Raw genomic sequence first — 26,193 nt, forward strand, 5'->3', positions numbered from 1 at the left:
GTGAACATATCCTTTAATCTGTGGCTTCAGCATCTTGTGATGTTTCAAAATGGCACAATACCACAATCTTTATCAATCAATCAGTCTTTATTTATACAGTTCCCAATCACAACAAGTCATCTCAAGGCACGTTACACATAGAGCAGGTCTATAGTTGTACGCTACAACTGCATTTCAAGCAATTCATCAATTGTAGCATACCAACTATTGATCTTCCCTCCTCTACAGGTTTATATGGACACTGATAATAGAATAAGATATATGTAGATACAATATTCAGTGTCCAGAAAGAAAGAAACACGTATGATCTAATACTATACAATTCAACAACCTTGCTAAAGACTGTAGCTTTAGTTATTTATGACTCAGCTTTTGTTGTATTGGAAGGTGTTTCTTATATTTCTGGTGCTCATTTACACACAATGAAGTGCAAAATAACGAACAAACAAACAAAAAAACTGAAATATGTGATACAAAGCACAACGAAACTGCAGTTTCAAGTTGAATCAACATTTTTCAGTATCAACAACATTTACATGCTTGAGTTTCAGGGGTTTCTGTTCTTAGTAAAGAAAAAAAAGTTGATATTTATCACACTGTATCTTTGTCAGAATCAAAGCTATTTTGCTATTTTACAGCTGGTAGTCAAACACAAGCAGTGACAGCTTGAGGCTCACACACGCACGCACGCACGAACGCACGCACGCACGCACACACACACACACACACACACACACACACACACACACACTCACACACAGACAGCAAAACCGACTTGAAGTGGCAGTTAAGGCATCTGTTGTGTTCTGCTTTCTAGCCACTCTAATAGACCATTTCCCCTAATTAACAATATTTGAACTTGTGCAATAAAAACAGAGAAATAATGATAAGAAGAACTGAGAATGGAACTGAAATTACATTTCACCACAACCAAAGGGGAAAAAAGCACATTCCTATCTGGCCACTCTTGCCTTTTAGCCATTTAATGCCAATTCATACGTATCTCCATCATCAACAATCATTATGTCAGGAGCTATAATTGTTCAAACAGCATTACTGGAGCATGTCGTAGTTAACCTCCACAACAAATACTAGCTACTCAATCATGGTTGTTTTGGGTGACTCTCTTCTGGCACTGAATTTTCTCTTGTGACTGAATCATAATTCGGGGGCATCCTCCTATCCTAAGACAGAACCAATTGAGTCTTTGCTGTATCTTTCTGTCTGGCTGCAGCGCGCCGGAAACAGACCATAACTGTCTCTAAGAGAGCCAGCCAGGAAACGAGCTGTTCTCTTCTCCTACCCGTCCTCCGCTCCTCCACAAAGCCCAGTCATCATTACCGGGCACCGTGCCTTAGCTCAACCCCCCCCCTCCCTTCACCGTTTTTGCTTGCACTCTTTACACCCTCCCTTCTCCCGTTCCTATGTGCGTCGAAAAAGTCTCCTCCTCTCACAGAGTATGAGCGCACGTCTCCAACGAGCCTTTACGCGCGTACAAGCTCTCCAAGAGAATCCCCTACGGTCGGCCCCTCCCCTTTCCGTTTCTTGCCGCCCTCATTCAATCATGACCCCGGATTGGTGACGTAGGAGATTCCACGGTGCCCACTGCCGTAGGCAATAACTGGATGCTTGAGTATATATGGGACACTGGTTGCCATCAACCGGTACACTCTCAGTCACTCCGACTCGGGAACCAGAGCATCAGCGAAGATAGCAAGCTTTACTTCAGCTTCTCAGGCTAACTCGCTTTGGGCTTTGGTTCAGGATGGAAACCTCTTCGAATTCTCGGAGCCGACGATGCTCCATTGTGCGCAACTGCAAAAGTAAGTTTCACTCTGTCTTCTTTGGTTTTGAATGGACGCTACAGACTCTAATGTTGAATTTCATTAGAATTTGTGTAACAAAGTCTACATTTTTTCATCTAAGAACTCTTAAAGAGTTTGGACACATTTAAAAACATTGAAAATGGATAGATGGATACATAACATGGAGACTTCGAAATTTTGTCAGACTATGTCTTGTTTTATGATTAATATTAGTCAGATTTCATGTGCATGATGTGAAGCGGAACATGATAAGAACTTTTTGATAACTCTAAAAAGTAGCTGCTGTGTTCTGACAGAACATTTCTGTGATCATGCTGTGCGTAATGCTCAGCGCAGTTCCGGTAATGAGGCGAAAATTCACTGATTATAGAAGAATGAGGCTATAAAGTGCTATCCTAAAATCCTGTAGGTATAATGCCACCTAAAATGAAAGTTTATAAATGTAATTATACGAGAGTAAAGATGATTTTTTTGCATGCAATACAAAAAGAGCACAGCCTTTCATCCATTTGGACTCTTTATGTTGTTGCATTGATGTTAATGGCTGATTTCAGCACCATGGACATCTCCCGCTCACCTCTAACTGTTCTCTTCCAGGCGGTCTCTCCCTCTGGCTGGTGGTGTGGCTGGTCCTCGGTAAGCCAAGTCCGGCATCGGCGTGCCCGCACTCTTGCGTGTGCTACCCGACTCCTATGACTGTGAGCTGCCAGGCGCAGAACTTCACCGCCGTCCCCGTTGGAGTGCCCTATGAGTCGCAGCGCGTGTTCCTCCAGAACAACCGGATCATGGAGCTTAGAGTTGGCTCTTTTGGCTTCGGGACTCAGGTAAGAACGAGTGGAAATATGTAAAAGTGGTTCTCAAATCCTTTTACACAGAGAAACGTTCTACTGCATGTGTAGCAATGATTTAAAACAAGTTTCTTACATTTTATGGCAAAGTAATAATTGTTAAATAAATGTGTTTTTTGTATCAGGTTCTGTGGCTGTTCTCCAACAACATCACGTGGATTGAGGCTGGGGCCTTCAGTGAGCTGAGGGACTTGGAGGAGTTGGACCTGGGGGACAACCCTAACCTCCACAGGCTGGAGGGGGGAGCCTTCCGTGGCCTAGAGAAGCTCCAGAGCCTCCACATGCACCGCTGCCGGCTCACTGCCCTGCCCCATGACATCTTCCACAAGCTTTACAGCCTTCACTTCCTCTACTTGCAGGTAGGGGCACTAGAGAGACATACAAATGCATTACAGATGACTGATCTGATCAGATACACCACAGAGTACACACATGCACCCACCCACACATCCATATCATGAATGTCTCGTCCTGTTACAAATACTACAAGAGCCAGGGTACATATTCCTCTCATTTTAAACCCTTTCTTGTTTTGTTTTTTTCTTCTTCTTTAGGAAAACAATATCCACTTCCTGCAGGATGACATCTTTTCTGACCTCATTAACTTGAGCCAGCTTTTCCTGCATGGCAACCGTATCCGCACCCTCTCAGAGAATGTGTTCCGCGGCCTGGTCAACCTCGACCGTCTGCTCCTCCACGACAACCGCGTCAGGCAGGTGAACCGCCGCGCCTTTCGCGACCTCGGCCGCCTGACCATGCTCTTCCTCTTCAACAACTCTCTGGCTGAGCTGCCCAGCCAAACCCTGCGTGACACCCAGGGCATCGAGTTCCTCCGGCTCAACGCCAACCCCTGGTCCTGCGGCTGTGAGTCCCGCTCTCTGTGGGAGTGGTTCCGTGAGGCCCGTGTCTCTTCATCCGAGGTGATCTGCGCTTCCCCATCCACCCGCCGCGGCGAGGACCTTCGCTTCCTTCGTGAGATGGACTTCGCCCTCTGCCCCCTGGCCGATCCAGGTTCCATTGGCGGCTCCACCACCACCACCTTCAGCACCAAAACCCGCTGGTGGTTTCACAAGAACAAGCCCCAGTCGTCCACCAAAGGCATCTTTGAGAAATCTTCAGAAACCATCAAGGCTGGTTTGTATGGGAAAGGCCCATCCACAACCACATCAGTAGTCAAGTATGAGCTGGGGGAGGAAGAACTGGCGCTGCCCAAACTTGACCCAGAAGAGTACTGGCAGAACTACGGCAACGAGGACTCAGGTGTCACCCTCCGATGCTTCGAGCTTGAGTGCCCACCTGATTTCGACCTGACTCCATCTTCCTCCTCTCCCTCATCCTCCTTGCCCTCTGTCCTCTCTCTACTGGCCCTCTTTGTATTCACCCTCAACCTCCACCTGCTATTTGGCTGAATCTGACTCTCGGTACCACACCCCTTCCCTTCCAGCCTGTTTTAAAGGCTGTGAGGATCCCTGTTAGACGCTCTACACCCCCTTTGCCCGTTTTGCTGTAAGCCAATCCTCAAGGTACAGCAAGGGAGATAGGGGGATGGTTAGATTCTGAATCTACCACCTACAGGGCTTAACACTTTTCAGGGCTGCTAAGAGTTCTTCAGCTAAGGTCATATATATCTACAATAGGTATGGCTTTCTGTGTCACACCTGTATGACGTCATAATTCCCTGCAATCAGGGATACGAGGGCTGAGTCCATCTATTATATCATTGCGATTTGATAGCAGTTGTGAATGATGTTGTTAATCTTGTGACCTCAACTTAGTTTCAACTACTCATGCTGTTAGTGCATCCAGTAAAGCTGGCTGCTACAAATACAACGATTACTGTTAGAATCAGAGCACAGTAATGACAATACTGTAATCACTTAAAGTGTCATGTAAATAGTTATGTATCTTGTTAGTGTTTAAACTGATATCAGTATCTGTGGTCCAGCACATCGCTTTCATCTCGATCCAGGAAAAACTGTGAATGATAGTGCTTCTACAGGGCAGAGCACAGCGCACAGAGAGGCGAGTTTAGCATGATCAATGGCAATCAGGGAGAGAAGAAATTATAACTGTGATGCTGAGAGAGAGGAAAGAGAAAGAGAGAGAGAGAGAGAAAGATGCACAATGGAGAAGGAAGGGCGATGAGGAAAAAGACAGGGAGAGGACGGGAGGGGAGTTTTAAAGAAACAGGTTTAGAAACAGGAAGAGAGAAGAAAAGAGGAAAGTGTAGGAGGGATGACAACGTTCATGCAGCAATAAGAAAAGAAGCAACAAGATATATAGCGAGACCATGAAGGACAGTGCTGGCCGTAGAAGCAGCAACCTGCAGGAGAAAAGTAATAAAACCGCTCATTTAGAACCAATCATTACAATCCATCATTTTCTGTAAATATGGTGTCATTTGCGACAACCACAGGGGAGGGATGCTTCCTGTCAGGAAGCCAGAGATTTGATTGTTGGATGTCTTTCTGTGACATATTGATATATTTGTAAAAATTGTCGTCTGGATGCAGATGAAGATCTTGATAAAAAACACTGAATATTTCCTGAATCATGCTGTCATGCTTTTCTTTTGGGGGCAATATTTATAGGATATATTGTTTAAAAAAAAAACTGATCCAAAGTGCTCTGCATGCTCATTTTTGTTTTCGAAAGGGTTGACTGTTAAAAGCAAAGAGCAAATCTGGGACAAAACAACTAAAAACAAAAACAGAATTCTGCCAAAGAGTAGCAGGTTGCCATCGTGTGACTAAAGCGTGACTAAATCTGACTAAAGCAGACTTAAAGGATCGACCACATGGACCTGATGTCGCAGCTACATCGCCGGTCAGAATAACTCTGGCTGTGATGGGCATCTGTCTGTCTGTGTGTGAATAAATGTGGATGAATGGATTCACAAGCTGGCAACGCTGCAAAAGGCAAATACGTCAGCAGGTTTTGTCACTCCACTGATTCATCGGTGGGCGATGCCAGATGGACAGACAAGGTGCAAAATTGGCGGATTTGTAAATACGCTAATAGAGCAATGAGAGTCTGGTGAGAGCAAGACACAAATTAAGACCGACAAGCTGACACGCAGGCAGACTGACGGAGATGATCTGAGGTGTTGTGGGGAGGAGTGGGCTTTCAAGTCGAAACCTAGAGAGAGCTGTTAATGCTTAGAGTGCAAAAGTAGAAGAACAAGCAGTGGAAGTAGGGCAAAAAGAAAAAGATGAGGAAGTTACCCAATATGGGCGCCCACGCAATCTCTCTCAGCAGAGTATTAATCCCTCCCTCTCTGATCCAAGTTTCCACATTGCCTTGCAGGAAGCAATATTATGTAGGTGTGCTGATGTATAGCAACTCTTCTTTTCTTTTCTTTTCTTTCCTACTTTTCTTTTTCTTTCTTCTTTACACACCGGATTCCTAAATCTATTTAAATCTCTCAAGGGCAGAACACAAATAGCAGGAGCTGGGTATGCATAGCTCCAGCAGAGGTGAGGAGAGCAAGGTCAAGATATAGTAGGAGTGAAAGAGAAGCAGGCATTATTAGTGATGTGCACACACCCACACACAAACATAAAAAAACACACACACATACACACACACACACACACACACACACACACACACACACACACACACACACACACACACACACACACACACACACACACACACACACACACACACACACACACACACACACACAAAGCAAGTTAACCTTGAGACAACCGCAGTCGTTTTTTCTGGTTTTGAGTCACAGCATGCGACTGCCCCTTTTTGAGATTTTTTTTTTCAATCTTAAAATAATAGAAGTATGATTTTGGAAAATAATCAGTGTCATCTGGCTGTTCAGTCTCTTATTGAGTCTCGTGGAGGAGGTCAAACTGAGCCCCGGTGCTTTTCAGTGGCCGTGACAGCGAGGTCAACTGTCAGAAGACCAAAGTGCCAGTTATACCATTTTTCACAATTTCCTTGTTGAGTCTGTCAACGTGCATGTTCTGTGTTTTGTATCTGAGAAAGAAATAATTCTATATGATGACAGAGTGGCTTATTTGTCATTTATTTTTTACTGTAAAAGAAAAACATGAGATGTTATTGAAAGATATAGCATAAAGAAATAATAAATTCATACTTGTTTTACCAGAATTGCTTTGTGGTGGTGTTTCTCACACACTCACACACAGTATTGTGTAAGCCCTCCAGGCAGTTGTCCAGCTTTCTCAACTATTTCGCTGAGAGAGACAGAGAACAGGAAATAAAACCAGAGCTTGAGAACAGTGTAAACTTCATTACTATTCACTGACATCTCATGCACACTGACCCTGTACAATGATACAGTGACATCATAAACAACACCTGCTCTTTCAATATGCTGACAGCATGTCATCAAACCAGAAACAACACAACAAATACTAGTTACTGTTTAGTAGCATTGTAACATTAAGTATCCAAACACTAAGACAGCAGCATTGACAGTAAATTAAAAAAAACATGGGGTGCTGATCAGGAGCAGTTAATGTGATGTAGTGATATTATCTAAACTCATGTGTACTCCAAACTGGTGTGGATTATTCATCAAAGTAAAGAGAAGCATGAAAATATAAAAACAGTGAAACCCCCACTAAAGGATAGGTTCACTGTTTTGTTCAAATCCATCTTGATTTGGTCTATCTTAACTGTCAAGGTCTAACAATATTAACACATTCTTGTATAGATACATACAAATATGCTCGGAGCGCCTTGGTGTTTGAGTGGTTAGAGCGCATGCCACATGATACTGACTGAATAAAGGCAAAAGAAGCCCAAAAGAAATCATACAACAAAAAAAACATGTTGGTCAAAATCCTCACTATCTGTATTCTAAAGTTTATCTGAAGTTAATATGAGGCTTCAGCAGCCTGAGTGAGTCAAATCAACTGGATGTTTTCCAAAGTTACAGATTTTCTTAGTACATAATGTCAGGTTTTCATCACACAGTGCTCCCTGACGATCTGCAGTGAAAACACAGTAACAGCCCACCTTTCAGATTTCTGCTGTCAAAGTGGCCGAGGATAGAATTTCATTCATTCCCCTCAAACGTCTGCTTCCCTTTCCAGAATATATATATATAACAAATATTCCATGGAGAACACATGTTGCTGTTTAATATTTCAAAAATATTTTCATCTCAAAATCTCACCACATAAAGGCCAAAACTATCTTCATGTAATACCACATGAAAAAAAATTGTTTTTGTAATTTGGGTGAAATCAAACTTCAAATCAAACTTTTCTCCTGGAAGTCAAGTAAACAATGCGTTTAATAGTTTTTTCCATGTTCATTTCCAGCAATAAGATGCATTCATTTGTTGTTGTCATGGGAACTTTATGTCCTGCATACCGTTATTACAAACACAAACACAGTTAATTGGTAAGGAAAAGATGTATACTTTTTACATATTTAGGTGCATTTATTGCACCAAGTCTTCACTTTGATTCTTTCATTGCCTAGAGTAATATTCACTTTGTCCAACAGTATGTCAGTGCCAGACGTCTTTCTGTGCAAACAGACAACTAAGTAAACAGAAAGCTGTCACATACACAACTCACAGGCTCACAGTGCAAACATACACAAACACACACACACACACACACACACACACACACACACACACACACACACACACACACACACACACACACACACACACACACACACACACACACACACACACACACACAGATCACACTCTGTGGCAGAGATCTCACTGTGCGGAACCACATGCAGCTTGTCATGTCTATATAAGGATGAAATAAGGACATCAGACAGCTTATCCTTCACATTCTCATTGGGCTCCAAACATTTGTGTGTGGCAGAAAAATTCCATGACGCACTGTCATCGCAGAGTGCATACAAATTGTGTGGGTTCGATTGGAAAATGTGCATGTCAGTCAACAGCCAGACACAATCAGAATCATTGGGCAGAGCTGCGAAAAAGTGGGGGGGTTGGAGGGGCAGGACATGAATGTGTCTGTGGATGCTACAGTATGTTGAATAGATGAATATTGATGACTCCAAATGTATTCACGAGAAGAGAGGGAGCAAAACAGAGACGGAGAGAGGAGGCTGGTTTCTTTGCACTTGTTTAAGTGCGTCACTACTTTGTCACAACTTGCCTCCACCTGCTGCTCCACCATCCCTCTCTCCTTCTCTCTAACACTCACAAACATGCGCATATTCACAAGCATGTGAACAATTTTCACACATTCTCATGCAAAGACGTGCTTTTAGCGTTGTTCACATTTTAGGCGTTCAAGGATTGGAATTTATGCAACTTATCAGACTTATACAGCAGATATAACACTTCCTTTCACCAGGTCTCTGTATTCTTGTTTTCACACATACACTTTCTCTCTAGTAATGACCTGCTGACATCAGATGCACTGCTTTTCCCCTCACATCTGTTTCACTTTGTCTATTCCCTTTTCTTTCTAACATGTAACCTCCAACATGTACTGGCAAGCTCTTCTGATTTTTTTCTGACTCATTCATAGAGTTAACCAGAAATGTGTCATTTCTTGTCCGTCCATTTTTCTGCAGTCGTCCATTAGCAGTTTCTGATTTATTTATTTTACTCATAGTCAGTTTTTTTTATTATACTCATTATTCTGTTGTATTTTATTCAAAATAGTCCTTTGTGGAAATGTTTTTCATTTATGTCGATTTTCACAGTGGGGAGGACTGTGAATAGTTTCCATACCAAAGAGACGAGAGCAGGAGTTTGATCCTGCCACAAGCCTACATGAGAGAAAGACTTTTGATGAGGCACTGTTGTTCCTTGTGTAATGCATATCAAACACATGCAAGGTGTTGCTTATAAATATGCAAACATGAAGATAAATGAACACACATCCAGGAACATATGGGCATATACAAAGTATAATGGACTACAATCTGATCAAGAAATAGTACCCTTAATGAAGCTTATAATCTTCAGTTTGTCTACATTTTTATCTCTGTGATACATGCATGGCCAGTATAAAAAACATTCTGTGCAAATAGACATTTCACAGACTATATCCCAGACTGTTACTCTGAATGTGTGTGTGTGTGTGTGTGTGTGTGTAACAAAAAGACTGAAAAAGGTGAAAAGTCATTGATTCCAATATGGGGTGCAACACAGTTTGCTGTTGACAGAAAGAGATGAAAAGGAGAGCTTGTGTGAAAGAGAGGGAGACAGAAAGATAGCAACAGAAGAGGTGTGACGTTTGAGTCATGTTCTTGGATCTCTCTGCAGCCGAGAACATTTGGAAGGCTTAAGTGTGCACGCGCACACACGTGCGAACGCACCCTCGTTGGCAGAGTTTGGCATTGCTGGTACGCTTTGAGAGAGGCCCACTGGGAGACAGACGTTCCTCATCACATCACAAAACCAAGATACACGCATGCCTACACATACACACACCTACAAATATGCATATAAGAGATACACTTCCTTATGTGCATAAGCAGCACAGGCTCGCCACATTTTCTCAACTAGGCCACAAAATATTATTTATGATTTAAATGACACAAGCATTCACAATTCAGTGTGTATTTTAGTGTTTCTGGAGTATCTCATAGACTTTCCTGGGATACTGTTTCCACAGAAAAAATTCCAAAGAAAGATTACATAATTCTACCCTTTTACAGAAATATTGATGTGCATAAGAAAAACACTTAACCCAGAGGGCTTAGTGAATCAAGCACTAATATAAGCAAACATGTTCCAGAACAAACACAACAAACAGATGGACACACACTTTTACAGATGTCTGGGGATGATTCTGACATCATCAGTCAGGTTGACATTTAAAGTGAGATAATGGGAGGAGAAGAAGAAGGGGGTGACATAATGACAATGGAGTGGAAAGAAATAAAAGCAAGATCTAGAAAAAATGATGGGATAAGAGGGACAGAGAAGGAGGTAAGCTGGGGAACATAGACAAATTAAAGGGGGGAAAGGAGTGTGACAGACAAGCAGCAAAAACAAAAGAGAAAAAAAAACTCAGCTGTCACGTAGGTCAATGAGCAGCAGTTTCCATTAGTAATAGTTTGCACATTTTACTTTTCAAGCAATTAACTATAGGAAAGGTAGTTATCACCTGCTGAGACTAACCTTTCCTTCTTTTATTTACTTTGCAAAGTAAGAAACTACCCAAACACTTTGGCTGTTTGGATCAGAACAATTTTTCAAAACAAAGTCAAGTCACAGGTCTACATAAGAAAATTATAAGTCAACTCAGTCCTGTGCCCCTTCTTCCACCAATTGCACCATCCATGGTATTTTGCTGGTTGGTATTTTTGGTGCATTTTCAAATATAATTGATCATCTCATGGAAACAGCTTCTGAGATCATAACAGTTTCAAGAGAAATCAGATATGCCTGACAATGACTGTCCTCCCAGACCTCTAGCAGCTGTAAGAGGTATGACTCTTGCCCATTGGGAGCAATGAGAAGGTAGTGTCAGGAGTTAAACATGATCAGTTCCTGATTGGGTTCTTCTTTTTGCTTCCAGGGTACTCCTTTGGAGTTCCACATTGTGGAAGCTGAATTTTGGCACCATTCAAGTATAAAACCAAGCTTGCCTACATGTTTTTTTTTTCCAGGGATTGGTCTAACAGAAGTATTGTCACATCTCAACAGCAACAAACACAGCAACATAGCAGTAACCACCATTTTACATCTATATCTGTGAGGACTTAAAATGTCTGATGTATGTCCCAAGTGGTGTCGTCTTTTCAATGATGTACTTCTGAAAAGCAAGATAGAATTGACCACCATTGCTCTATAAGTCCTCAAAGGTTCAGGTTATAGATTGTTAAGGTCCCTTGTGTTGAGAAATGACCTTTTGGTCAGTGGACACACTTAAGGGAATATATAACTCCCAGCTGGCCTGGGAACACTTGACCATGACAAGGTGCAGGAAGTCAAAAGGACATCAAGGTGGTCACATGGGGCATGACATGGATAGACAAATTCACTTCATGAAGTGTTAAGCATATAGAACATTTCCTCCCGAGGTGTAGAATCTGTAGATGCAGTGTTGAACTTTGTATGACTACTTCATGATCTTGAGGAAGCAGTTGTCTATACCACTGTAAAATATTTTGGCTAATGCTAATAACTGCCATAGGCTAAAAACCCCAGAACAAATATTTATGGAATCTCAGGGGGTGGGCATGTCTGATCTCTCTAACTCAGAAAATCATGATACAGCACCAATAAATCAGTCCTCCTACCCACAGTTCCCTCTCCCCTGTGTCCTCATTTCCCTCTGTGCTTGCCTGATTAAAACTGTCACAGACCAACTATATCATAAGCTTGAACCAAAACAAAATCACGGCCCTCTGCAGATCGCTGCCCCCTTCTTTCTCTGTGTCTTCTAGTCCACGTGTTTCAGACTCACATGGATCCCTTCCACCTCCTTTCCTCCTAGTCACAGCTCTCTCTAATGATCATATCCTGCAGCACCAAATGAAACTTTGTGTTCATCTTATCACTTCTTTGTCTCATTCTCTCTCCAACCCACTCCTTCTTACCCTTCTCCTTCTTTGCCTCCTCCGTCATCCTCGGGACGTTCTGTTCTGTTCTACCTGTGATGTCACTGAGGTGTCACTTCAGTCAACAGTCATTCATACTCATCTTTCTATTGTACTGTTGTTTCTTCACATCTTGATTCTACTGAATTAATGTGGATTGTAATTATCAATAGAAAATAGGAATTAGGAGAAGTGGCTGAAAACTATTTAGGTCCAACGAATGATCAGACCATTCAAGAAAAACAAAAACTGACAACCTAGGACTATCTAGTTACTATTAAATATCATACACAACTTTACTGGAGGGCCCACAAAAACAGTGACTACTGTTTAAGTAATTGTTTAATAATGAGTTGTTACTAGTTTTGTATTGCTCAACATGTGAATCAGTCTGCAACAACTCATGAACAAAGTGTTAACACCAAACCAGTTTATTTAGTCCTCATTCTCAAAGCTGTGTCTCTTGTACCACTAAAAGCAAAGCATACAATTTGCAAATACAAACAATAAAGCATAAATCTAATCTGTCTAGCTGGCTCATGTAAGCTAAGCAGCCAAACAGGTTTAAAACAAACTGTCAGTCTCCTACATCTCTTATATCTTATAACACTAGGGCTAACTAGCTTTACACTGCAATACAATGTAGTATTTTCACATATTCTACATAGTTCACTAGCAGTGTTGGGGAAGTTACTCAAAAAATTACTCGTTCACATTACTTGTTACTTTTTTTTTTTTTTTAAAGTAATGCGTTACGTTACTTAACTATTCCCTGTGGAAAGTTATTACACTACTAGTTACATTACTTTTGTGTTACTCCTTAGTAACTCCGGTGATGTTGTGTAAAAATAATATATCAACAGTTAAAATAACATGGGCCTTGACCATCCTAACACCATGTTGTACAAATAATAACTGCCTCAAAATAATATAGACAATATAGACAACCTGTTTCTCCTTGGAGTCAGCACAAGACTGGCCAGGCTAAAAAGACTCTCCACGGGAACACTAGATGGTGTTTCCATCCCAACAAAACACCGGCCCAGATAGCTCACCAAAGTGTACCTGTCTAATGACAGACATCTGTTCACTATTATCATTACTTTGCTGAGTTTGTTTCTGAAAGACGGAGATAACGAACAACGCACAAACTTTGGCTGCTTGGTTGGGGTCTGCATACACTCAGCTTGAGCATTACTGTGTGTCCGTAAGTGTTTCGCTATTAGCTTTGTGTTAGCATGAGAGGTCAGGCAATTGTGCCACAAAGTGTGCATGAAATGCTCCTTTGATTATTTTTTTATCCGCCCAATTTATACATTATAATTGAAGAACTTGTGTAACGCAAGTAACGCCATATTTCTTTGCTTAGTAACTGTAATGTGATTACTGACTGAAGACACAGTTAGCTGGTGAGACTGCCTCACTTATTTAAAATGATGTCATGTATGAAGCCATCCAGTACATATTAAAGGGCACATTTGAACTAAGGTTAGCTTAATTAACTAGCTAACAACAGCTGTTAAAAGAGACTCATCATTTCAGCCACTAAAATCAATGGACCATTATATTAAGGTTCTTTTGAATACATTTCAATGTTGGGTCCTCAAATATTCTGTGAGGTTGTCAGCATGTGATTATTCATTAATACAGTACCTGTCATCATACTCTAACTGGTCTGTATTTTTTTCTGTTTGTCCTGGTTATCTTGTTTTATCATTGATTTTATTTATTTGATTAAAAATCCTACTGTAAGAGAGTAACTGAAAATCTTGTTTTTGATTACCTCTAGTGGTTTTCCTTTTCATCTTGCTGTAGTGGCCTAAGGCGCCAGATGAGGGTGTGCTTGTATACAGCCTTTTGCAAATACTCAGTTGTTCTCCCTTTCTAACATTTTCCCTCTTTTTTCCCCACTGACTTGCAGCCACGAAACTTCATGTGCTACTTCAGGTCACAATAAACAGTTACTGAATGGCGCCTTAACCCACCAAGTTCCCCTCTAAAGTTTTTCAGGTGGTTTCATTCATCTAATTGTTAGAGGCCTGAAGATATTAGAATATATAGCAAATATCAAAGATTAACATAAACAATGAATACAATTTTGTTTAGCAGTATCTTTTTCTCGTCTTCCCTACCTCATTAATCATATCACAATCCATCACAAGATTTATTGGGGGTCACTAAAAACTGAATATAAAGCTGTGTTTACTTTTGATACTTACAGTACATTTCCTGATAGTATTTGTGTACTTGTATTGATTTGAATTGGTTAGTGCTTTCACAGGATCTGGTGACTCATTGGCCAGTCAAGATTATTCCACTATAAATGCAAAGAATCTGCCCTGTCTGTAGGGTCAGGATCTTTCTTGCTGCATTAACCTTAAACTGGCAGACAATGTGTAGAAAGAGCTCAAAGTCATTATTACATTTCTAAGCCAATACAATGGAGTTTAAACAATAAGAAAAAAACACATCACTGTGTGTTACTTTCTGATTGCACTATAGATACTTTGAGGGTGACTAATGCTCACCAGGAAAGAGAAGTTGAAGTAAAAACAACTTAACCAGAGGCATGGCGGGGGAACAGGGAAATGACGGACTAAAACAGAGGCCTCCACACTGTAGCCCACTCAGCACAAACTGAACAGCCTGGGCCCACCTGGGGGCTCGACTCAGTGCAGCACTTACGAAAAAACATAACAAGGACAGTTGTTTCCCTGCAGCGTTAGTGAGAAAACTGCTGAAGAAGCCATGTTCCTGGCTCTGCTCCAGTTCTCTCTTCTTCTTTTCAGTCAGAAATTAGCAAAAAATAACTGAAGTCTTAAATGGCTGCTGAGTTCACTACTTTCGGAAACGCCTGGGGATACAGCTTTGTGTGGAATTTTGTCTGTTCTGAGATTCAGAAAGACACTTGAAAAACATTATTTGTTCTACATTTATTTTTTGCTTCAGTAGTATTGCTCCTGCTGAGCATCATTCAGCCCCATTTACATGATAAATAGCTGCTTAAATAGTGTTTTTTTCCCAAAGCGCTTTACAAGGTTTCTTTTGCTCACTCACCCATGAACATACACACTACCTCCTGAACCACTGCCACCAATAACAGCAACATACATGTAAATAGCACAGACCAGCAAGATACTGACATATTTTTCAGTTTTTTGACAAACTGTTCTCAAACTGTTTAATGTTCTTTCATATAGATGTGGGTTGCTCTGTCAGATTTTGTTCATATAAATTATTGTGTACTTACATCCTATGTGGGAAGGTTTTATGGATGCCAGTGCACAGTTTGCATGGAATCAAATTTTACTGCATGAAGAATATGTGTCTTCTATAATGGCTTTAGTTGTGGGTGCCTTTTGAGTTTACTGAGTCACCAGCTAAATGAGGTTAAAAATGCGCTATCATTCATACCCCTGCGACACTAGGATAAACACATATGGGAAAAATAAACATCTAAATGTGACTAGGAGTTCACTATAGATGATCAAAGCTAGCAAATCAGGCAGAGGCTTAAATGATATAAAGAAGACTGACAGTAAACTCTCCAGACTGAAACATTTTCAGTCAATCTGACCTCAGAATTTATGACAATAGCTGAAATGCATCTCTGGCAAGGAACAATAAATAATGCAACAACAGACTGACAGGAAACTCCTATGTCAGTGTAAGTTTAGACCAAGATATTGTAGCTACATCATGAAACAGCCAATTAGTTGAGAGGCTTAGATGTCTGCATCAATCAATAAAACCTATGAGTATAACCAATATTCCATGCACAAGACTTCAGGCTGCATTTGTCTGTGCTTTCCAAAACTGTTACATGATCTAAACTACCTCACTTTTCCAGATCATATTTGTGTCTACTGTGAAAAAGGTTCCACTATGACTTTCAATATTTTCATGGTACTGACACATCATTTTAACACATTACGTGCCATCACCATGTAATAGAATGTTAAGGCTGATTTATGGTCACTCAACAGTTTTGTCCGGCTGTGTCTCAGGAGGTAGAGCGGTCGTCCTCCAATTGGAGGAATGGCGGTTCGATTCCTGGCGGTTCGATTCCCGGCTCCTCCAGTCCACGTGTCGATGTGTCCTTGGGCAAGACACTTAACCCCAAATTGCTCCCGTTGCTGCGCCAACGGTGTGTGAATGAGAATGAATGGTTAAATTCCTCCTGATGAGCAGGTTGGCACCCTGCGTGGTAGCCCCTGCCATCAGTGTATGAATGTGTGTGAATGGGTGAATGAGTTGTAATGTAAAGCGCTTTGAGTGGCCGTAAAGACTAGATAGGCGCTATATAAGTACAGTCCATTTACCATTTACCATTTTGAAGAGTGTTTTTTGAAAGAAATGACATATTTTAGGCAGAGTAAAGTGGTGCTCAACACGTTCCTCTCATGTCGTGCACATGGAGAATTTTGTTATGTCCAGGGCATCATCATACAGTATTTTGTTACGCAATGTGATTGGGTAGTGTTACTAACGTCGTCATGGAGATTGTAGTTTTCACTGAACTTCCTTATTGATATTTTGTTCTGTAACTTTAGATAATGTCCTTGTTTAATTAATTAATTAATTAATTAATTAATTAGTTTAGCTAACACACCTAAGTATAAATTTAAAACATTGTGTGACTCTTTAATTTCTGTCAAGCGACACTTAACAAAAGTGTCAAAGGACCAATAAATCAGCCTTTAAAATGTCATCGCCATTTCATGTATTACTGTGAGATCAGGCTGTCTTGATTGACACAAACAGGCTGCATCATTCATGGGTAATATACGTCTCTCTGTTTATTCATAACCCAGTCATTCTTATTAACATAAATACAAAGGTATATGCGGTATAAAATAAGAGGAATAGAATAAATCAGACGATCTGTGTTCAGTGTTTTGAAAAAAAGAGAGTGAGAGATGTTAAGGAATGTCTGTGGGTGTATTTTTGCGTTTGTTATTCTGTGTTATTGAGGGAAAAAATGTCAAACTGTTCAAGGTGTGCGTTCATCATTAGTGAGTTGAACATTTTTCGAGAGATGTTGCTTCATGTTTGCTTGTGTCATTATCAAATTATGTTTCTCCTTCACTTGTGTAGGAAAGGGTTCATTGAGAGTAAAGTGTTTCTAAGCAGACAGCGCTGTTATTCATTTGCATTTAAAGGAGAGGGAAAAACTTTTTTGTCAAGTGCTTTTCAGTGTGAAGGAGTGAACTGAGAAACTAAAAGGTAAAGAACCTTGAAAAGTTTTCCTATTACCAAAGGTTTGATAAGTCGTTCCATATTTTGTTTTTATCGTTCTTGTTTTAGCTTTTTTTTTAATTCTTGCCTTCCTCCACTCCAACATTTGTTTCATTATCACATAAGCATCACAACCAAAACACGTCATCACCGCTAAATATAGAATCCAACTGATCACACCCTCATATCACATTTGGCATGCATGGTCTTGTCTGATGTACTCTGATCCTTTTTGATCTGAACAGACCTCCTGAGAGTTCTCGTACTAGAAGTGAATCACTCGCCGCCAGTTTCCCTGCGTCCCCCCAGCCCCTCTCCTTCTGCCGTCATCACTGCATTCTATTTTCATTGTGTGGAAGTTATCATCAAATCACTGCATTATATTAGCTACATCCCTTTGTAGTGCAAATGGATAAACTGTAGCTTTTGTGGCTCATTTTACAGAGCTCCATCTTAAGCCTCGAGCCAAAATAGAAACAGCTGGTGTTTGCTCATTTAAAACCTCCTTCTACCATTTGCCTGTGTAAATCTTGAGCAAATTGCAGTTAAGTAATGGAATAAGAACTTGCCTGATTCATAGTCCAGGTGAAAGGTTACATGGCCTGTAAATAAGACAACTTTGGAGTAACAGGTAGTCACATTTCTCCTTATCGGTAACCGCCTCCCCACACCTCCAGCTCCTTTATCGAGCTAACAGTTTGTTAACTGAAAGCAGAGAGTTATAACATATATTAGTCCTGTCATAATAATTATGGACATAACCTTGATCTTTTTTTGACCTCAATATTGCCACACTTCACATTAGCAGCTAAGAGTCTATTCATGTCACATTGGCTAAACAAGTAGTGTCCTCCATTCCTCACTGTTCACGTCCTGAGTGGAGACTGCAGAAGTGAGCGGCTCCGCTTATATGGAATTAAAGGTAAATAAGTTTAACTCCCACTCTCCAGCCCCACCCTCCACCCCCCTTGCATTATTATGCTATTATATTATCATTATATCAGTGGTATAAAATGATCTTCAAATGACATTTTATATTGATTATTGGGATTATTTCTGAAACAATATATCATCCAACAAAAATTATCTAAAAAGCATCAAAGCCAAAAAGCATTACTGGCATTAGTATTGTAACTGTAATGTAATTATTGTATATCAAATTTCAATACATTACACTACTTTCTAATGAAAAAGGAAACACCCTATTGTTATCCTGCAATCACATCATATTGGATTTAATGTAATTACAAGATTACAAGAGTCGCAAATTGCATTCACAACAGCGTTTAATTCATAATTACTACTGAAAAGGAGCTGATGTATCCAACTTGGCCCTTCATAATAGGAAAGTATTTGATAATAAAGCAGTTGTACATGGTCATTAAACCCAAATTTAGATGAGGAATTTGACATATCCTTTTGCTGTTGTTAAGTTCTGTCTGTCTGTCTGAATGCTGTACTGTACCTCCTGTTTTGCCCTCTTGATGTCATTATTGAAAACTACCTGTTTGAATGCAGTGCCCCCCCCCATCACTTTACCTTTTTCTCCTTACAATGCCCTTACCCCCTAATTGATTAAGTCTGGGAGCCCCTACCTGCTCCCCTGCTAAATTGACCCTTGATATTGTCTGTGTCAAACTGTAAGATTTGATTGTAAATACCTCCTTCCTTCTGTTTTTTTTGTTGATCTGATCACAATGCTTCAACCCAGTAATCACAACTGTATTTGCATGCCCGTTATCAGTTGCAGCTATTACTCAAAAGCTTGGACACATAAGCCATACATTCAAATGTTTTTCTTTATTTTTCACTATTTTATACATTGTTAAATAATACTGATGACATCAAAACTATGAAATAACACATATCGGATAGCTACATATCAGTAGCTTTTAAAAAAAGCTTTTCAAAGTAGCTTAATAAGTTTATTAAGATGTCAGAGAAACCAGTTCAAACCACAACTACTAGATAGTGAGTTCATTGGCTTTAATATTTAGGATGCGTCACATTTCTTCAAAGTTAAACTAGTGTAACTTGAAACTGAAGACTCTTGCCTTGCACCGCCTTTACCGCTCTTTCATTGAAACCTATTGGCTGTTACTATGAGTAATCAGGGATTCAAGGAGCCTTTTACTGTCATTGAGCGCAACATCTGCTCACCCATCCATATGGGAACTGATAAGGGTGTGGGTGTGACTGGCTTCCAAACGTATTTGGGCTGTATGCTGGTCATCTCATCTAACATAACAAAAAGAAGCATTACTGCAGAAAGACTAGTTAGATTTGAAAGACGAGTTATATCTGCATCCTCTGCCTGCCGCAGCCCGTTATTTTACAAAGTCTGATATGGAGGAAAAAGTGCAGAAAGGGGATTACAACAAACCAAAACCAAGACCAAAAGCTCAAAATGGATTTCAAACAATAGTTGTGCGTGAGTTTGAGCCTGCGGACAAGCTGCAGGTACAGCAGATCTTTTCTGAAGGGCTAATGGAGATGATACCAGACACCGCCTTGAGAGGCTTGAGACATCACCCTGAGAGTCTGCTGCTCTATTCTATTATGACAGGTAAGATCACTGCGTAAGTTCCTTTTTTCTGTGACTACTTCTGCAGCTTAAGTGTGGAAAAAAAATGTTTTTGGTGGTATATACAAAAACCTTTCTGTAAAAGCTCAATGATTGCTGCAAATAGGCACTTATACTTCTCCGTTTGTCATGAATCCTTGTGCTTTCTTTCCTTGTGTTGCCACAGTTTATAACACATTCTTCCAATTTTCTTTTAAATTCAATGTAACTTGGTGGTTTTCTGTATTCCACTGTATTTTTCTCTTTTGAAAGCTAGCTGACAACCTTAATAGTCTTCTATACTGTCGTTATGAAGACATTTAAAAGTAGCACAACTGCATATTTTCTTAATATTCACACATATCTTTCCTCCGGCAGTTGTATGTTTTGTCATCACCATGTGTTGGTGGGTGATAGGACTCCTCCCTGCTTTTGTGCTGTGTGGGCGCTACTTCTTCAGCAGTCGTGTGATACATGGTTACCTGGAGCAAGCCATGAGCACAGACATGGGTGACATTGAAGAGTTTTACATGAAGTCCCCAGGTAATAACTGGAATTTAAGTTACCTTCCAAAAATGTTCACACGCAGCATGTACTGAAAAAATATCTGCTTTGACTATTTCCAACTGATGCATATGGCAGAATTGAGACAGCCAATACAGTATATGTTCATGGCCACTTATCCAGTTTTTACACATCAAATGAAAAACACAAACTTATATACAGTAGTATGTTCTATTTGGTTAAATAGCAATAGCATTACCTGGATTCAAAAGTTTAGTGTCACAGGGTAATCTTTCTGCACAGTTTGTGAGTACAGACAGAATACTTTTTTTGCCTTTAAAATACCTGCAAGAAAATGATGATGAAATGATGATGAAAATGATGAAATTTCGGTGGCAAAAAAACTAAATTAAGTTTTTTTTATTCATAAATATGTAAATACAACAAAGCCTTTTATCTGCAGGCCTAGTTGACTAAAAAAGTGCTGGCAGATATGAAGTCCAAAACATAATTGAAGGTCCCCTGCAGACATGTTAGGACATATAAAAATAATCTGCTTAGAATAATAAATTGTGTCTGACAAGTTTTCTATGTTAAAAATCCCTAAAATAGCATCTTCTTCTTCTTCTTCTTCCTCATTAAAACTCCAGAATCTATAAATATCAAAATATGTTTCATTTCAAAAGTTCAACTGCTGTACACGAGACATACTTCTTCACTGAAAATGTCTATGCTCAAGTGTCTGTGCACTGGAGGATTGAAAGTTCCGCATCACACTTGAGTAAGTTGTATATTGGGTCACATTTGGCCTAAAATGTATTTTGATGTCATTAATGATGCTCGGAGGTACGTGTTTTATAAACTCAGATTTTCAGTGAGCGCATTTTCAGCAGATTAATGTGGAAACAGCCTTCAAGAGTGAAACATGAAAATCATTCTGCACAATAATCATCAAACATCCAACTGAATGAATAAGAAGAAAAACTTTTGAATGGAGAGGGCCTTTATAGATTTAAAATAAGATATAGCTCTACTTTGTACACACTTATTGCACTCTTGAACAAAGAACTGTTTGAGTGATTGTCCATTGCTAGATAAATACTTAAGATAAGTTCAAATAGTCAGAACATTTACTGCTGAAAGTAAAAGGTTTATTGGGAAGACTCTCCAGAGGCATGGTGACACACAAGCTTTAGAAAAGAAATTAAATAAGCAGCCATACCAAAACAAAGCATCAGGTGCTGTGAGAATCTTTAATGTTTTTGGCCTGTGAAATACAATTTTTATTCAACATTGCTCTAAAGGTTATTCTTATCATTAGGAAATATGTAACAACTACATGACAGAAGAAATACAATTCCTACTGACAGAGGATATTGTCCATTTTCTTAGACTTCGACTGATGCTGTGACTGTGAAAAAAAGAGACATGAATTGTGTTTGAAAATGAATGATTTGCCTTTGTTCACTGTATTTTCTTATCCTTTATTCGTCATGTTTGTGTTGTGTCCTTGCACTCCACCTCAGACTCCCGTCTGTGGGTAGCAGCGCTGGAAGGCAAAGTGGTGGGTGTTGTAGCAGCAGTCGGCCAGCAGAAGCCAAGTTCAGTTGAATTAAAGCGGATGTCAGTTGACCGCAGTTGTCGACGGAGTGGAGTCGGCGTGGCACTGGGACGTAAAGTCCTGGAATTTGCTGTCACTCACAGATACTCCACTGTTGTCCTGGGAACCACAGCGTATACACCTGCTGCTCACCAGCTCTACAAGGGTCTGGGCTTCCGCTGTGTGGAGGTCACAAACGGGTTTGTCACACCTGGTGCGAGATGGTCCCTGCTGGAACGAATTTTCTACAGGGTCCGCCATCATCACTACAGCCTGGATGTGCAAAATATCACTTTAAATGGACAACACTGACCCGAATGACTGATCTGTCATTGTAACATTTATGTACTTTAAATGACACATGTTTACGTTTTCCATTCAATAACCTCTTGCTACCATGCAAATCATTCTGTCCTCTCAGTAGCATGATGTTGTAGCACCACTACACCTGTAAGAAGGGAGGTGAACCTGTCTGACTTGACAGTGAAGACTGGGATTCACCTCCATCTCTGGCCAAACGGTCTTTCTTTCTCCTTCACTTTCTCTCTTTATTCAATTAAGAATTGTCAACACAATCACATAAAGATATTAACCCTTACATACTGTTTATATTCTGAATCATAATTAGTCTCTACACCAGTTCACATTCATAAATTCCCCATCATAACTTTTTTTTTCAATAAACACAGGTCAAATTTGTACATTTGCATATAAACAAAGGTTTTCCACCTTCATAAAAACAAAACACCAAAGAAACAACAACAACAAAAAAAAAAAATTATTTCCATTTTTGTAAATTTTAGGTCACATTAGGAAAAGTCTGGCTAAAAGAAATGTGTATAGAGTGTTTTTACAACTCACAACCGGAGGAGACGGGGACCAAATCGTAGATACCTGAGCCACAGCTGCCCCCATCTCAATTAATTGACATCTTAACTGAACACACAAGTAAATTAGTATGCAAGTTTCAAGTAAAAAAAAATTAAATTAAAATGTATCCCATTTTAACGACATATCAAGAATGTACTGTCATTGTTTTACACAACAAAAGTGAAATTGAGTCAAGAACAGTGTCCGTTAACTGTGACTACGATCTTTCTGTACCCATACCCAAGTATTTTAGTAACTTAACTCTGTAGAGGTGATGGATCTGTTTATGGGTTATTTTGAAAGGACAAATGATGTTTCCCTGTCGATACATGACAATGCCTTTATATGGATCACTTTGTAAGGACAATGATATTTTGTTGTTTAAGGCTGGTGATTTGAATAAATCGTCATTTGAAATTGTATGTGCTATTAGATTGTGACTTTTTAAAAAGACAATTTGTTTAATATCAGTGTCTTTTGAATTGTACAGTCTGTTATTATCCACATGACTTTAGCTCAGCTTAAATATATATATACTATAAATATGTAATATACAAATATTTGTATAAATAAATAAATATTGTCTGTGGCTGTACTGGCAGGTATTAAAATAGTGAATTATTTATAATGGATAAATCTCATTTGCATTGCTTCGCTCATACTAACAAAGCCCTGCAGGTCTTTTTATTTTAAGCCTTTACTCTGGAGTCTGTCAGTGTAACATTCAAATGAACCAAAGATTTGCTTTATGAGTATATCTCTGGGAAAACAACAATGCATCTTTCTGTACACACCTTGGAGTGGTCATGTCTGTACGTTTGTGATTCTCAGTCTCTTTTAGAGCTTATCTTGACCACTCAGCTGCTTAGACAAGATAACAGAAGGGTGCAGCAGTTGATCCCAGCCCTGTCAGGACTCTTCACTTATTTTCTCTTCAGTTGGCTTACTAACTGTTAACATGTGTTGTCTCAGCAGCTGTTGGAAACTGCCATCAAAGGTTTCTGTCAAATAATAAAAATAAATACCACATCTGGACATCCAGTCTGACAGGAGAACTGTCGCAATTTCTTTCAATGCTTGTGGGCCCAGCATTTTGTTGCAATTTGTTGTGCATGCTGGTAATCATGTGTTGCTTCTTAACCTTAGCTACTATATCGGCCACTAGATAGCTAACCTCTGGTACACTCTGTGACACTTTTGCAGACGTCATCATCACTTGCTCTTGTCGGTTGAGTTGTTGTCAAAGGTATTTTTTAAGTTTGCTCAGAATCATTGCTTGATTTGACAATTTCATACCACATACCAGGCACAGTGGAAGAAGGCATGATGGATCCCTGATAAAGATAAAGTAGTTGTAGTTGTCAGCGTACTGTGTTTTCTTGGTCTTGCTGCTGGCCTCAACTACTCTCGTTGCTGGGCTACAAACGGATGAGGAAGTTGACGGCTCAGATTCCGAGTCATCTGATTATGAGTAGTCTTTCTTTTCACAAAAACATGCCATGATAGTTTGTGTGCACTGTTTCACCCAACTGTTTCATAAGTCAGCATGCATCACGTGGTAATAAAAAGAAAAAAAAACACTATTCATTCGCTGATTCTGATGTTGATGTCTTAACATGAGGAAAAGTGCATGCGAGACAAATTTTGATGATGCATCAGACAGTTAATGATCTGCATTTTCATCAATAAGTTGTAACTATAGTTTAATAATTTTTGATAGAAAAACGGATGAAGCAAGAAAGCAACCCAGAGTATAGCGGTACTCCGGTTGAGAAAGGCTGGGTCAGGGAACTCGCATTTCCCCATTCAGTTCAGCTAAATTTAGTGTCCTCTGGGAGAACTTCTCCTCTCAGCTAGAGGCAGAAACGCATGAATATGCAATATCACACACTGTGAGAATGAATCCGAATTACCACAATATTACTGACCTTACATCCTGAATGAGATCTCTGATAAAACTCACAGAATACATCACCATCACAGATAATTTTCTGATGCTAATGGAAAACTGCCCTGAATCAAGATGAAAGGTGACTCACCATTATTTCACATTCCTACAATTAAGTCCAAGGTCTGTGCACATTTAATGGATTAAATAAGTAATAGGAAACTGATTTTTTTTTGGTTTACTTTTACTCTACATTTGTAAAGTTATGATTGAGATGATGATTATATGGCAGAACTTGCACACACTTTCCTTTGGGCAGCTGTGAGTTTCCTGACTTTGTTCTGGCTGGGATGTGTTATTGCTGATTTGTTGTATCATTTTCACAGGAACCCGACTAAGCGTGAGTTGTTTTGCAGTTTTGAAACACTGCTGATTAAAGTTTTCCCCACATCCGCACCCTTTTGACAAGTCATCAAGAGCTAAAATGTAACCCTCAGTTATTATTTCATTAGTCAGGGTCATTTTCCGGCAAATCCGTGTCAATAAAGCAAGGTCAGCATAGTTCAAGCTCAGTTACCACGGCAACTTATGCTGGCAAACTAATCTGGTCCAGACCAGGCTAATTGTCAGGCTTAGCCTGAGTTGCTGCTTAGCCATGACACTAACCTGAAAGAAATGATTTACTATATATACTCATATGTATAGAGTGTATAAATGTATATACAATGGGAGAAATAAGTATTGAAGCGTCAACATTTGTTTTAGTACTTTGGTATTAACACAAGAAATCCACCCATATAAAGAAATCATAACATTAAAGCCCATACATAAAATGATGTTGTAATAAAGTGGAATGACACAGGGAAAAAGTATTTAACACACTAAGAAAAAGCAACACACCAAGGCAAGGAGAGGCAAGGAACCAGCTGAAATCTGTAAGTAGTTAGACAGTCATTCTACTCTATCTGTGCAAGTTAGTATCAGCTGGGTTACTGCATATTGATGAGCTATAAAAAGTTTCTTTATATTTGTGGATGTCTTGAGTTAATACCAAAGTCTGGTGAGAATTTTTATGTGAGTATCCTCATTGCAAATATATTTACTGAAAAAAATGTTGACACGTTTAATACACACATAACCCACATATAATATGTGTTCATGATATCTCACATTGAGACATTGAGGCATATGCTTAGTAAATATATATTACCCTGACAGAATAATAGCCTCATAAATATTGAACTGCAAAAATATCTGGACAAGAAATGTAATATTTAAAACCATATTATTTAAACTGCTATTTTCTTGGT

General features: G+C 39.7%; 2 protein-coding genes across 2 annotated transcripts; both read left to right on the forward strand.

Annotated features, from left to right (window-relative positions):
* The first annotated feature begins 1,575 nt into the window (after positions 1-1,575).
* Positions 1,576-4,146, forward strand: rtn4rl2a (reticulon 4 receptor-like 2 a). Its single transcript, XM_062436830.1, is given in 5 exon segments — positions 1,576-1,716; positions 1,719-1,823; positions 2,424-2,650; positions 2,800-3,033; positions 3,229-4,146. Coding segments are annotated over 5 exon segments (1,512 nt in total). The 5' UTR covers positions 1,576-1,625; the 3' UTR covers positions 4,084-4,146.
* Positions 4,147-19,731: 15,585 nt separating this feature from the next.
* LOC133997300 (N-acetylaspartate synthetase-like) lies at positions 19,732-23,082 on the forward strand. The gene is made up of 3 exons (XM_062436871.1): positions 19,732-20,024; positions 20,400-20,564; positions 22,052-23,082. The coding sequence occupies exons 1-3, from the start codon at positions 19,805-19,807 to the stop codon at positions 22,435-22,437; spliced, it is 771 nt and encodes a 256-aa protein (XP_062292855.1). The 5' UTR covers positions 19,732-19,804; the 3' UTR covers positions 22,438-23,082.
* Positions 23,083-26,193: the final 3,111 nt, after the last annotated feature.

The sequence above is a fragment of the Scomber scombrus genome, chromosome 2, assembly GCF_963691925.1.
Source record: "Scomber scombrus chromosome 2, fScoSco1.1, whole genome shotgun sequence".
NCBI classification, from domain to species: domain Eukaryota; kingdom Metazoa; phylum Chordata; class Actinopteri; order Scombriformes; family Scombridae; genus Scomber; species Scomber scombrus.

Bases quoted from the DNA above. Each gene is read 5' to 3' on its own strand.
- LOC133997300 (XM_062436871.1), top strand. From the start codon at position 19,805: ATGGAGGAAAAAGTGCAGAAAGGGGATTACAACAAACCAAAACCAAGA. The intron at 20,025-20,399 runs GTAAGATCACTG...TTCCTCCGGCAG, and splicing joins GCTCTATTCTATTATGACAG to TTGTATGTTTTGTCATCACC. The intron at 20,565-22,051 runs GTAATAACTGGA...ACTCCACCTCAG, and splicing joins GTTTTACATGAAGTCCCCAG to ACTCCCGTCTGTGGGTAGCA.